The 15,954-nt window shown below is 34.0% G+C and overlaps 1 protein-coding gene across 15 annotated transcripts in view; it reads right to left on the bottom strand.

The window, feature by feature from the left end:
- LOC149786326 (androglobin-like) overlaps nt 1-15,954 on the bottom strand; it is a 303,462-nt gene that overhangs the window by 27,839 nt on the left and 259,669 nt on the right. For all 15 annotated transcript variants that reach the window (XM_089976736.1, XM_089976732.1, XM_089976733.1 and 12 more), the window contains 2 exons: nt 12,842-13,047; nt 8,196-8,278 (listed from right to left, as the gene is read on the bottom strand). In XM_089976736.1, coding sequence (XP_089832862.1) covers nt 8,196-8,278; nt 12,842-13,047 — 289 coding nt within the window. The remainder of the gene's footprint in view (nt 1-8,195; nt 8,279-12,841; nt 13,048-15,954) is intronic.

Genomic DNA, 15,954 nt, shown 5'->3' with positions numbered 1-15,954 from the left:
AGAAAACAACAAAACCTTCAATATCACTCACAAGATACTACTTCAGTAGTCAGAATCAACCAAATACATGTATATCTGCCAAGTATGTGTTATGTATTTAAATACATGTATATCTGCCAAGTATGTGTTATGTAATTATATACATGTATATCTGCCAAGTATGTGTTATGTATTTAAATACATGTATATCTGCCAAGTATGTGTTATGTATTTAAATACATGTATATCTGCCAAGTATGTGTTATGTATTTAAATATATGTATATCTGCCAGTATGTGTTATGTATTTAAATACAAGTATATCTGCCAAGTATGTGTTATGTAATTATATACATGTATATCTGCCAAGTATGTGTTATGTATTTAAATACATGTATATCTGCCAAGTATGTGTTATGTATTTTCAAGGCCTTATGTCACTAACATATAACAAATTACATATATTTAAATTAGATGATAAGTGTAAAAAATAGTTGCACAGTATAAAAAAAATATTTGTAAGAATAAAAATACTAGGAAAGAAAAAAGTGAATAAAAAACGGATAACATAAAATGGATGAAAGAGCAAATCTGGAAAGGAAAATTATAGATTTTCTGGTGTACCAATTCTTGAAAATTATAAATGTTTTCTTATTATTTATAATAAATAAAATTTTGGAAAGACTTTATAATTAATTTGATCATCATCCAGTGTCTACATTAATTTTTTGGGAAAAGAATATCTGCTTGGGCCAGAAAGAATATCTACACCTGCCCCATGTTTAATAGTTCTCTATGAGACACTAGTGGGGCATAGTCAACTATAGAGATTACTGTCTAATGGGTCTTGATGTAGTTAACCTTTGGTCAATGTACATAATTTTAAATAATTTAGATGATACGCAATTGAAAAAAAAGAAACTGATAAAATAATAGAATGAGAGACAAAGAGCAAAACATAAAAGTAGGTTATTCATATACGGTACTGCAAAGTTAAATATTTTTCATACATCTCTCATCATTGAGCATCCACTCTTCCACAATCCATTTTTAATTGCTTTGAACATATTGACTAGAATATGACTGTGATTTTATCCTTCATTTCAATGCAAACTGCAATCAACTGTTGCACCTGCCTCAGGTGATATTATGCATCATCAGAACAATGTCCCACAGAGTATAATACATAAAAAAAAATGTAACCAATCCCACAGAGTATAATACATAAAAAAAACAATGTAACCAATCCCCCAGAGTACAATACATAAAAAACAATGTAACCATCCCTGGAACACCACACGCAGTATAATGCATGAAAAACAAAATGTAACCAATGTCCACCCCACCCAAGGTGATATTATGCATCAACAGAACAATTTAACCAACCTTGCCCCACCCCATGTAGTGTTATATATCTACAGAACAATGTAACCAGCCCCACCCCCAAACCAGAAGATATTATGCATCAATAAAACAAAGTAAACATCCCCCATCCCACCCTATGTGATATGCATCTACAGAATAGTGTAAACAACCTCTTGCCATCTACCAGGCCAGGAATCCTCACCTATCATTACGTATGTAAAAAATGACAAAAAAGATATGTGGGATATCATAATCAACAGGTAGATGACATGTGGAATATCATAAGCAATAGGTATATGACATGTGGAATATTATAAGCAATAGGTATATGACATGTGGAATATCATAAGCAATAGGTATATGACATGTGGAATATCATAAGCAATAGGTATATTTAAAGCTGTACAGTTCTAAAGAAAAAAACAAAATGCTGACAGATCCTGGCCATGTGAACTTTCATACACAGAATAAAAAAAGTTCTATTTATAACTTAAATTGAATAAAGTTGTTTAAACTTTTTATTTCATTTACTAATAATGATGCAAACTACATGTATGCATAATTTAGAGTCTTGTTTTATTTCTTTTAATCCTTTTGTCTTTATTCAATTAAATCTTTGTTGAATTTTTCTCTTTTTAGGTGTCTTTGGGTGGCCAAGTGGTCTAAGATACTTGCCTTTACAGATCCCTCACACATCTTACCAATATCCATGTGAGTTAAGTCCCAGTTCAACCAACCTGGGTATATGAGAAAGCTTGCCAGTAGGCTGGTGGTTCTTCCTGAGGTCTTCCCAGGTTCTTCCACCTAAATATACTGTTTGCCATATAGAGCCTATCATGTGCTGAAAAGTTGCATCAAAATCCCACAAAACCAAGCCAAAACCTTTTCAATTTGAAATACATAATTACAAATTTTAGAATTAAAAATATAATTGGTGTTACTTAGTAACATAATCCATAATTTATTAATTTTACAAGTTACCATAAACCAGTCCATTAATATAAGCAGAATATCTTTCCTACATCTAGACAAGTATATGATCATTTAATTAACTTTATCCTGGGATTTTTTTTCTTTCTTGATATCTTACATATTAAAAAAAAGTATATAAATTTTATACATACCTAGGGTCTCTTATATGCAAATTTCATTTATATTCCTGGGATAACAGCTGGCAATTAATGTCTATTGTTCACACATCACCAACAGTGGGTAGCTAGGCAGGCTTTACCTGTCCAAGCCCATTACTTGTATGATGAAAGGTCCATTCATTTAGGAGAAAATGTGATAACAAAATTTGCAAGATGTTTACTGTGGCAGTCATATTGGATGTTATTAGGTAAAAACCTAATGTTGACATAACCATCCATTCTGGAGAAGTAGCGATAAAATGATTTTTAAGATGGCCAGTGTGGTAGCAATAGTGAATGTGCAAGCAGCACCAGTTGCATTTAGTCTTCTAGTGAAAACCCCATGGCAACCTGACTCTTTTCAAAAGGAGCAGCAAAAAGAAGATTATTAAGATGGCTGGTGTGGCAACCATATTGGACAAGAGATCTGCATCAATTTTATTTAGTACCAACTAGACATCATAAGTATTAAAGTGAAAACCTCATGTTGATATGACCATTCAGGAGAAGTAGTAATAACAAGATTTTTAAGATGGATACTGGATACTGGAACTGCACGCCAATCACTAATCAAGACCATCCTAGTCAATCTGGCCCCTGTGGCGATAAAAGGTGCAAAACCTGTCAACATATGATATAGACCAGGACATTTTCTAGCACAGTGACTAGAGAAAAATTAAACATACATGGTCCAAACAAAACGTGCAAAACAGAGAATGTCATCTACCTCATCACATGTAAGATATGTAGCCTTTAGTATGTCAGAGAAACTGAAAAGCTACACAAAAGGATCAACCTTTGTAGATCTGATTGGATGACAAAGAAGCTGTACAGAAGCCCGGTCGCAGAATACTTCTCCTCCCCTGGCCACAGTTTTAGTGATATAATGCTAATTGCAACTGCTCACAACCCCAACTTGAGTCCCCAAACCAGGACAGAAAAGGAATCTTACTAGATATGCCACCTTAGAACACTGAAACCAAGTGGTTTAAACCAAGAAAACTAGAAAAAGTCAGCCATGCACAAATAAACTTATCTTTTTTGCAGCTGACATATTTTCCTTTCAATAATTCTCTAAATTTGCTTAATAGCCTATAATTACTAATATAACAATAAAATATCTGGGATATAATTTACACTTAGATAAATTGACATAAAATAACAAAATATAATGGCTCATATATTTTTAGGTCAATAAAAATATTTTCCAGTATCTGCAAAACGTTGAAATAAACTAGTTGAAACAATAAATTTAAAGGTTTAATTCCTGTAGAAACAGCCATGTAAAGTTTTGCAAACATATCCATTTTTCTGTTTTATTTGTCTTGTCCATGTTTTGTATTTGCCTTTGAAAAAGACTCATTAAGAGTCGAAAGCGCTCGGGCTAGTTAGATACTAGTTTTGCACTGTTCATTTTCAGTTTATTACACACACACACACTTACACACATTTCAACAAACAAATACAATTGGAAATAAAATACAATTGGAAATAAAAGACTCGTGAATTAGAAAAAAGTTTAAAATATTAATGTACAAGCTCCTTTAATAATTTCTGCGCTAGAGACTGGACTATCAAGCTATTACTAAACAAGAATTTACGGCAGAAAAAAATTAACAAAGGTTTAAAAAATCTGTATTCAATAAAACAGCAAAATGTAAAAACTATGCATTTGAGTCCTGTGGCATAGAACAAAACCCATAACCATCACATTCACATCAGATATAAACAAAAGAAAAAAAAGAAAATTCTCCTTTCCAAAAATAAATAAAAGAAAAACAAAATTCAAAATATAAAACCCAAGGTGCAGAATTTAGTAATATATATATATATATATATATATATATATATATATATATATATATATATATATATATATATATATATATATCAGGCATATACAACTCAGCTGTTGATACAAAAATATACTTTATATTTGTTTGTACTGTATATTGGAGGCAAGGAATATCCCAATAACAAGGTTTTAATGAGGTCTGTATGATACACTGTACGCATATACAGCACTGACTAGACTGTAATGTGGATTAAAGTTAAAACAAGAGACTCTGGAAGCAAGATCATTGCAGTTGTACTTTATGATTGAGAGGAAGCAGCATTATACAATTAGAGCTTGGTTATAAGTCGATAAATACATGAGATATCACTTGGATTATCAGCCAGATTCCCCAATTTAACCGCCACAAAAAGCGGGGGAAATACCCTGGACACTTGCTGAAACTAATAAAGTTTTGTTAATGCATTTTTTGGAAAAATCTTCTATAAATGAAGAAACCATTTCTCTGAAGGCTGTGACTGATGTAGCACATGTATATTAGACTTCCTATATCACAGAGTAACAAATCTTGTACTTGTCTCAATTATCTTTTAATGTTTATTACTTTGTTGGAAAATAAAATACTTTATGACCAAACAATGAGCCTACTAAATAAAAGTCAATGTTCATTTCTGATATTGTAGGCATAAATTCATACTGTTGGGAAAACATCTCATTCATATTCCTCTTTCTAACTGATCTGTTAAGGATCTTATATACCCATAATTTGCCTCTCAACGAACCTTCTTTCAAATGGAACTGAATTTGTAAAATCTTTGTTTATTCAGTTTCATTCCATTCTATCCATGCTTCTCTTCAAACAGAATAAATGTCTTTTGTGTATATAGTCTTTCCTATTCAAGGTCATTTTCATTCATTCAAATAATTTAGAACCTCTATACAGCCAACTTTGATTTAACAAGTTCTCCAATGAAGAAAAGTGCTCATAAATTCTGAACAAGTGGATCTTCCCTTTTGTTCATTTTGTTTTCATTAAATTTGTTTTTAAGGAATATTAATTTCATCAGCGCTTGGAGTTTGTTATTGGCAGAATCTATTGTATATTTAAGTGAATTGCCGAATCCAACGTAACTTTATATCTAAAAAGATTATTGTTAAAAGGCTGCATTGTAGAGATATATAAATAACCTAGAATGAGACATCTTTCTAATTCAGTAGGAATAATACTTCAAAGCAGCAATATATCCAAATGTATACACGTTTGCAAACCATATCAATTTATCATGTTTACAAACCATATACATTGTAAACTTCCCTGCTGAGAAAGATTTCCAGCTGTTTACAATGACAAACTAATACAAAATTAATGCTAAAATGTTGTTCCAAATTTTAAAGTACTACTGGTATGAAGAAAGTTAAACGTACAATCTTAAGACAAATATTACCCATTCCCACCATATATTAGAATAGCCTTCAACTGGAAATCCACCTCATTAGGGTCTGTAGTGCTCCAATATAGTAACAGAAAATAATAGGCTCTCAATCCATTTCCCATAAATATGCTAACACTAAGCTTTGTATATAGTGCTTTATATTTTACCTTTCTTGTTCTTGCCTGTTTGGAAATCAGATATTTTATAACAAAAGTATTGATTAGCAGTGAACTCTTTTAGACAGCTATAAATCTGAGGACAATACATGATTCAATGTTTAGGAATGGAGAATAGTTATCTTTGTACCCTATACGTATCTATTCAAACTTAGTCTATAATGGAGAATAGTTATCTTTGTACCCCATATGTATTTATTCAAACTTAGTCTATAATGGAGAATAGTTATATTTGTACCCCATATGTATTTATTCAAACTTAGTCTATAATGGAGAATAGTTATCTTTGTGCCCCATATGTATTTATTCAAACTTAGTCTATAATGAAGAATAGTTATATTTGTACCCAATATGTATTTAATATTCAAACTTAGTCTATAATGGGGAATAGTTATCTTTGTACCCTATATGTATCTATTCAAACTTAGTTTATAATGGAGAATAGTTATCTTTGTACCCTATATGTATCTATTCAAACTTAGTCCATAATGGAGACTAGTTATCTTTGTACCCTATACGTATCTATTCAAACTTAGTCCATTATGGAGACTAGTTATCTTTGTACCCATATGTATTTATTCAAACTTAGTCTATAACAGAGACTAGTTATCTTTGTACCTTATATGTATTTATTCAAACTTAGTCTATAATGGAGACTAGTTATCTTTGTACCCTATATGTATCTATTCAAACTTAGTCTATAATGGAGAATAGTTATCTTTGTACCCCATATGTATTTAATATTCAAACTTAGTCTATAATGGAGAATAGTTATCTTTGTACCCTATATGTATCTATTCAAACTTAATCTATAATGGAGAATAGTTATCTTTGTACCCTATATGTATCTATTCAAACTTAGTCCATAATAGAGACTAGCTATCTTTGTACCCTATATGTATCTATTTAAACTTAGTCCACAATGGAGACTAGTTATCTTTGTACCCCATATGTATTTATTCAAACTTAGTCTATAACAGAGACTAGTTATCTTTGTACCTTATATGTATTTATTCAAACTTAGTCTATAATGGAGACTAGTTATCTTTGTACCCTATATTATCTATTCAAACTTAGTCCATAATGGAGACTAGTTATCTTTGTACCCATATGTATTTATTCAAACTTAGTCTATAACAGAGACTAGTTATCTTTGTACCTTATATGTATTTATTCAAACTTAGTCTATAATGGAGAATAGTTATCTTTGTACCCTATATGTATCTATTCAAACTTAGTCTATAATGGAGAATAGTTATCTTTGTACCCCATATGTATTTAATATTCAAACTTAGTCTATAATGGAGAATAGTTATCTTTGTACCCTATATGTATCTATTCAAACTTAGTCCATAATAGAGACTAGCTATCTTTGTACCCTATATGTATCTATTTAAACTTAGTCCACAATGGAGACTAGTTATCATTGGACCCTATTTGTATCTATTCAAACTTAGTCTATAATGGAGAATAGTTATCTTTGTACCCCATACGTATCTATTCAAACTTAGTCTATAATGGAGAATAGTTATCTTTGTACCCAATATATATCTATTCAAACTTAGTCTATAATGGAGAATAGTTATCTTTGTACCCCATATGTATTTATTCAAACTTAGTCTATAATGGAGACTAGTTATCTTTTTACCCTATAAATATTTATTCAAACTTAGTCTATAATGGAGACTAGTTATCTTTGTACCCTATATTATCTATTCAAACTTAGTCTATAATGGAGACTAGTTATTTTTGTACCCTCTACTCAAACTTAGTCTATGTACTTTATACATTATGTTAGCTAGCTGCCAAGGGTAAAACTGGTAACTTGTCCATCCGTAAGTTTGGTTCATGTTCTACAAATAATAAGGAAGCGGCTAAAAGAAACCTACCACAACCAATACTGAGGCTATATTACATAAAATATATCACAACTAATATCACAGGAATAATACGTAATAAAGTCAATCACAACCAATACTGAGGCTATCATACATGAAATCCATTACAAACTAATGTCTAGATTATAATGACTTGAAATCCATCACAACTAATACTGAGGCTACAATAAGCGAAATCCAAAACAACAACTAATATAATTAAGGTTATAATATGTAAAATCCATCAGAACTAGTATCAAAGCTGTAATACCTGAAATCAGTCACAATTAGTACTAATGCAATAATTAAATCCAATTTCAAGCCCAAAAAATATTGGCAACATTTTTTACTTCATTAAGCTTAACTGTAGTTTCTTTTGTTGCACAGGTTCCTAAACATTAATGAATAATATACAAGATCTATTAAAAAAGCAATTCTTACTGAGCCGCGTCCATCTTGGCTCTTTCCAGAACCAGTCCTCTTTCCTTTCTGTGGCACAGCTGTGTTTTTACCTCCTTTGTTAGCTGAAATATTAACTGAGAGATAAAGAAGTATCCACAATTAATAGCTAAGTGCAAGATGAAATTTGTTTTCAAAGACAAATATCATGTCCCCCCCATGCATTATAGTGTCACCCTGCGATACAAAAAAAAAAACAAACAAAAAAAACAATATGTCTCCCTCTCTTGAGAGAAAGAGAGAGTCATAATGAAAGGCTAGATGGCGTCTAGATACAGTGGTAATGATGCTTGTTTTTTGTCATTTTGGTCCTGTATTCAATTTTCAGTTTCAGCACACACATACAGAAAACCAAGCTGGTGTCTTTAAATACAAAGTTTATTTGATTACAGGTTAGATCATGGAAGACGACAGTAGTCAGAATAGTGAATAAGTGTTGATTCCGTTTTGAAGTTGAAATGCCAAAATTTAGCCATAATTCAGGGAAGGTTGAGCTATTTACAAAGCGAGAAAAGCTGTGCTTGAATTTATGAAGCACAACAGCAAGGGGAAGTAATTTATTCATTACACATACTGTAACATCATATGGACATGTTATTCTAGAGTGAATAACATCTGTAGAAATGTAGACATAGCAACACCACCACCCCAATTAAATGGTTGGTCTTAACATTTTTAAACAATCACTGACAAATGATGTCACAAGAGCTCAAATACTTCTCTACAATTTTGTTGCAGAGCACAATCTGCCATTTGCAACTGGATCTAACTTTTCAGACCTACATGTTTGACACTCCCTCACAGCAATGCAGATGCAGAACAATCATTTTCTATGCTGAGAAATATTCTACAAGATCTCTGGCAAGGTCTGAACAACAGTACAATCCAGTTTTTAATGAGTGCAAAGATGAACAAAAATGTACACTTGCACTATGTACACCCCCACCCACCCCTGCCATGACCTAATGAGTGAATCATAGACTGCATCTAATTAAAAACGTATTCCACTATCCAATGGATTTTAAATATAGAAACTTGGTATACTTTTTAATTTAATGTGTATGGTTGTAAATATGCAAATGTGGGCAAATATACATGTGCATAGTGTGTGGTGATGAGATTTGACAATGCTAAGTCTACCAACTATTTTTTTGTTTTAAGTGTATTAAATACTTCAAAGAAAACAGACGTTATATTTTATTCAAATCTGAAGGTCTAGTTATTTTCCTTAATCAGTAGATAATATGTATCAGTTGTATGAAACTGCTTTTTGGGATTATGTAAATTTGACCTGGAACCTCAAAACACATTTTTAGGCCCCCACCCCACCCCACCCCTACTATCTGCAAGGTTGGCATGTATGACCCTTGATAATCAAAGAAAGATGGACAAAAACTTCCTTTAGATAAGAGAGAGGCAAGCAGATTTTCATGTCATAATGTATCAAATGAATGTATCATGAATTGCAGATGATAAACACACACCAGATTTAATAATATAATTACCTACACCTTGAAGAAGAAAAAAATAATTCTTTTTTCCTGTTCAAAGACCCATCTTAAAAAATATAACCTTTTCAGTGTTTTCAACACTTACCAACACCAAGATTTCAAGATGTAAAAGGCAAGATTGCCACTTATTAAACAGCCACTGCCAGCATGTATTTAATTGCCAAATAAATAAATCGCTATACACAAATAAGACTGCTTTTATATTATTGTTTTATGTGCATATTTTCTAATTTGTCCAAATTAACTTAAATGAAAGCAATGCAAAACTTCCTAATTCCTGGGCCACTTGGTAACATGATTTAAAACAGTTTACTATAGTACTCTTTGACAGTACTCATCTTGGTAACATGATTAAAACAGTTTACTACAGTACTCTTTGACAGTACTCATCTTGGTAACATGATTAAAACAGTTTACTATAGTACTCTTTGACAGTACTCATCTTGGTAACATGATTTAAAACAGTTTACTATAGCACTCTTTGACAGTACTCATCTTGGTAACATGATTAAAACAGTTTACTATAGTACTCTTTGACAGTACTCATCCTGGGAACATGATTAAAACAGTTTACTATAGTACTCTTTGACAGTACTCATCTTGGTAACATGATTAAAACAGTTTACTATAGCACTCTTTGACAGTACTCATCTTGGTAACATGATTTAAAACAGTTTACTATAGTTCTCTTTGACAGTACTCATCTTGATCACTTGGTAACATAATTTAAAACAGTTTACTATAGTACTCTTTGACAGTACTCATCTTGGAAACATGATTTAAAACAGTTTACTATAGTACTCTTTGACAGTACTCATCTTGGTAACATGATTTAAAACAGTTTACTATAGTACTCTTTGACAGTACTCATCTTGGTAACATGATTTAAAACAGTTTACTATAGTACTCTTTCAGTACTCATCTTGATAAGCATCACTTATATCCTTGCTTACTCCTAAAAATAGTATCAACAAATTTTGTTTTATTCATCTGTTACATCATATTTACATTGCCATTTGTTGCTTTTCTTTGATGTGCTCTATGGTGTAATGTTTCTTTCATAGATATAAATGATCCTGCAATGTGATATAGAGACAAAAATGCTCAATCAATATATTAAGCCCACAGCCAACTTAAAAGTATTACAACATAGACTAAAATGCTGAATAGAAATCCGACTAGAGTGTCCTTGATCTGTTTTCTTTTATGGCTTTAGCTTGACACCAATTGTAATTTCAGCACAGTATTTAACTTTTGGTTGTTTCTGCACTTCCCTTTAATTACAATTGGGATGTGTCAAACTATAACATATTTTAGATTCACAACAGAAATCCAAACCAGATAATTTCTTTAACCCATGAGCAAGGAATTTTATCAGGTGGGAATACCCACTTTGTGTTACAGCATTAATCAAAACTAGTCCATTCAATTAAAATCTTATGTGAATTTAGAAGAACAAGATATGGTTCATGAATGAGAACTAAATTGACTGTCCATAAAAATGTATATTAGATCAACCAATCAAAGTCTATCAAGTAAGGTATGACACTTGACAAGTCAAGTAAAATTATACAAACTTATGAAACTTTTATTGATTAGTGAATCAGCATGATGACTGTATACTGGGCCTTCATAATGGGTGGGCAATATATATGAGCCAGGTGCCATTTTGCAGTGGGATGTACCAAAGGCTATGTTTACCTGGGGCACTGTTTCAACCAACAAAAATCAGTGACGGCCCTGACTGTATCAGAATAAACATTTTAACACTTTTTATTGCTAACATCAAAACAAAAGACCACTGTGGTATTATTGCAATATTTTAAAAGTTTAAATTCTCTGAACTCTTTCTTTTTCAAGATTAATTAAGTTTGGTGTAGTTATGCCTACAATTTAAATTTAGAGACATACTTAATTCAGCACAAGTTAGCATATTTCAATGTACATGTCATCACTCATTGTAAGAGGTGAACCATATATGGGTGTTATTTCATTGTAGTAATACTGGTATCACATTTTAATGGTTAGTGGAGGTGGTTGTTGTTGTTGTTCTAGGGTTTAACGCCATTTTTCAGCACAAGATAGGCTATACATGGCGGCCAGTATAACTGGAGGAGGAAGAACCCTGGAAAACCCAGGGAAAAACCACCAACCCACAAGAAGCTACTGGCAGGCTTTTTCACGTACCCACGCTAGCCAAGCCTGAGACTCGAACCAACGCACACAGATGTGAGATGGCAGTGATCCAGAACAGTGAGCGCTTTAGACCACTCGGCAACTCGGGGCCCCTGTTAGTGGAGGTGGTTTGTGGGCTTAATGCTATTTTTTGGCACATGATAGGTTACACATGGTGACCAGTATATCTGGTGGAGGAAGAACCTGGGAATACCTGGGATGAACCACTGATACATGGTAAGCAATTGGCAAGCTTTCTCACATACCCATACTGACTGACCTGATACTCAAACCCATGCAGACAGATGTGAGATGGTGAGCATCTTAGACCAATTGGTTCCCACGGGCCCCAAATTTTAAGGAGTTAAATATTTAAATTTTCCAGGCAAAATATATCAGTACTGGTGGCTATCAAAAATATTACGGCCGTTACCTGAAAATACACATATCAATGAATCTTACCCTGCTGCCACAATATGTATTGGAGTTACTGCCCTTGTGGCATTGCAGCTTAATGCACTATATGACTCAATCTCATTTGTGTGACTGTAACCTTTCTATCTCATTAAATCCATACTCTGTCACCTTTCTATCCCATTAAGCCCATAAGATGTTACCTTTCTATCCCATTAAGCCCATACTCTGTTACTTTCTATCCAAATATGCCCATACTCTGTTACCTTTCTATCCCATTAAGCCCATACTCTGTAAGCTTTCTATCCCATTATGCCCATACACTGTAAGCTTTCTATCCAATTATGCCCATACTCTGTTACCTTTCTACACCATTATGCCCACACTCTTTGGGGCCATTTTCACCACCCTACCAAAATAAATTACCCTTATGCAAAAAAAAAAAACTTTGGGAAAGTTCCATGGGTTAAAGTTTAAATACAAAACATGTTTAGAAGATGGGAGTGTCTTAGATAAACTCTGACTTACACGCCTTGGAACCTGGTCTTTTCAATTCATCATCTGGATTGATGTCCTTCAGGAAAAAGAAAGCTGGAATGACAGCATGTCCTTTCCCAATTGTACTAGCCAGTTCCTCCTCATGATCTAGCACTACTAGCTTTATGTATACATCTGACTTGGATGTATTCATCTGTATACTGACTAGATGGTCTTCAGTCACCTTCACCGTGTACCTGTCAATATACAGTCATCAGTTTTGAGCATGTGAGGAATTTTGATGAACATGACACTTAATGCACAACTACTAACAGAAACTGTTGACATATATAAATCGATAAATTGGTTTCGACAAGTACCTTATTATGATTAATTTAGGGTGACCATACCTGCAAAATGTTTGGAAAAGGATTTTTTTTCTTCTAAATTATGTTTCTTTGAGAATATTTTCCTGATCACACTAACATTAGGAAATAAAACTCTGCTGCCACCCAAATTAACCCCCTTGCCCCTGCTAAGTGGCCACCAATATACTGGATAATTATTTACCAATTAAAGCTCAAGTAAATTTAAAGACAGGATGCTCACATTTGTGGAGATGGGTGGGAGGGAAATGTGTCTTGGTAAGTATTCTCAAAGAAATATAATTCACTACAAAATTTCCTTTCTCCATTAAGCATATTACCCAATCAGATTAACATTAAGAGAACAGATAACAGGCAGAGGAAATGCAGGAGCATCCAACCTGTCCCCATCATCACCCTTCTGCCCTTGGAAAAGAATGAGCTATCCTCCTAACATGAAGGCAGCAAAACCAGCATGAACTTAAATAGCGTAAAAACCAACCAGTGGGCTTTTGCAAACAAGTTTTGACTTACCAACAAATGCTTCTCATGTACAGCTAGTTAAAGCTATAAACCCCAAGCCCAGGACAAATGTTGTGCTGTCAAGGCCTGGTGATTGTCTGGGCAATCACCTAAGGCACAACAAGGTTTAAACCATGCCTTCACAATAAAGTGATGCTGCCAGGAATTAGTTGGAGAGAGCACCCAAATCAACTTCTAAAAGAGTTGGTGGGGGAGTTAAAAAAGTTTTTAGGGTGGTACAAGTCTTACTTTTAACACATGCCATTCTTTTTTCCCTTCCATGTGCCAGTGCCCTTTAAATTGATATCTTCATATAAACCACCCTGCAGCTGTATTAGAATTATTCTGCTGACAGAAGTTAATCTATTTCTTGTTGCAGTGCAAATGTTTGTGCTGAGAACGCTTCTCACAAGCTGCACTTTGAAAAGCCATGTGCATGGCCAGCTTTCCTAACTCGAACATGACCCTAAATGCTTGCTCTTGAAGGTTTCGTCACATGCAGAGTCCGATCCTGAGAAACTTTAATTGCCTGTTTCATAGGAAGTCTCCATCGATATATCCAAAACATGAACAGTCTCCAAGTTACCAATGAGACATGCAGTATACTGATTTGAGTCCAAAGTCCAAGCAGTAAAAGTTTTTAAAGTTATCCCTAATCAATATATGACTGGCCTTTGTCTCGAGTACACATTTAATTGATTTTCAGTTATGTGCAGTCAGGCAATGTTAACGATATATGGAAAAGGCTTCCTGAATATAAAAAAACTTTGATGATCACACTAAATCAGATAACCTTACACAAAGTAAATGATGGCCAGACTTTGTTTAGATTATTCGTGCATCATAGATTGATAAAGGGGTTCAGGTTTTATAACTAATTTCAAATCACGGGTCAACTTTGCACAATGAGCACATTTTCAGTGGCATCTACATAAATTCCAGCTGGAGAATGTATCATGTGCATACCAGTCTACTGAGTCCATGATGTTTCTCAATGAAATCACTTGAATTTTATGAACTGATATCTTCATGAGATGTACCTGATCCAGAAAAAGCTTAGAATATGCCAATCAAATAGCCTACCTAATGCATGAGGTCAGTGCTTCCAAGGTTATGTCTTGCCTTCCCACCTTTACTGGCAAAATTAACTACTGATGGGCACAGTGGATGGTTTCTGTGCACCTTGGACAGCACCTCAAAACCTCTTAAATGATCGAAGAAATAGAGAGGGTGAATAATTATTTTCTGATTTCCTGTAGATGGCAACCTGTTCTTGGAGACAAAACCAGTTTACATTAACAGGACGATTAAGGTCTAATTGGACTTGGCGATAATTTGGGTCCATGGATGGGACATGCAGTTCATTCATACTGCATGCTAATGATAGAACTATCAGGAAGCCAGTTTTGTAAGATAACAGCTTCATCGAAGAAGCCAGGGATCCTAACAATGGTAAATTGAGCTACATCAAGACCCAGGACAGGTTCCATCTGGGAATAAGGTGAGTAAGGTGGGCCTGGACAAGCAGAAACTGTACAACAGGTCAAATAGATCCTAGTTGTTAACAAGAAGTTACTCAGTAAGACAAATGTCTGACCCAGTCCGATATCAAGGACAGATGCCCTTAGATAGCAGCTGAGTTAGCCAACTTAGCAATCATAGTTAGGAGAAGGATGACATCACTGTCATTGTCCTGTCACCAGTCAATGAAAACATGTTACTTTCCCTCATATGGTTTCAAAGCTGAAAGCCTAGCTGTTATGATCATCTCCTTGATTTAAGTGCTGAGCTATTCACACAAAAGAAAAGAGCCACACATAAAGCAGTTTGTTTGGACATGGATGCAATACTAGTGACCTCAGCTGCTTGGACAATGTTGTGTGGTGTGGTGTGGTGTGGTGTGGTGTGGCGTGGCGTGGTGTGGTGTGGTGTGGTGTGGTGTGGTGTGGTGTGGCATGGTGTGGTGTGGTGTGTTGCCATAATCTTACTGGTAATGTCAGTTAAGAAGATCAATGACCCAGGTTTGTCCTATCAGTGGTAGCAATCAAAGCAAAACTGGAAGCTGGCCACTCACCTTTTGAACCACCTTTGGGAAGAGAACCACTAGGGAGGAGAGGCACAAAACCACATCCACCAATGGCCCAGCCACTAGGAGACCTGCATTTGTGGACCCTTTTCTCAAAAGACAAGCAAGTTTCTTCACACCTACAGGTTGACATTTAAACCATGTTTGTTGTGGGGTGGGGTGATAGTAACAGATTTGGACCCCTAGCTCTC

Source organism: Sinohyriopsis cumingii, chromosome 12, assembly GCF_028554795.1.
Source record: "Sinohyriopsis cumingii isolate HCF-2022 chromosome 12, ASM2855479v2, whole genome shotgun sequence".
Lineage (NCBI taxonomy): Eukaryota > Metazoa > Mollusca > Bivalvia > Unionida > Unionidae > Sinohyriopsis > Sinohyriopsis cumingii.
Note: the sequence above shows the minus strand (reverse complement) of the source record. Positions and strands in the feature narration are given on the sequence as shown.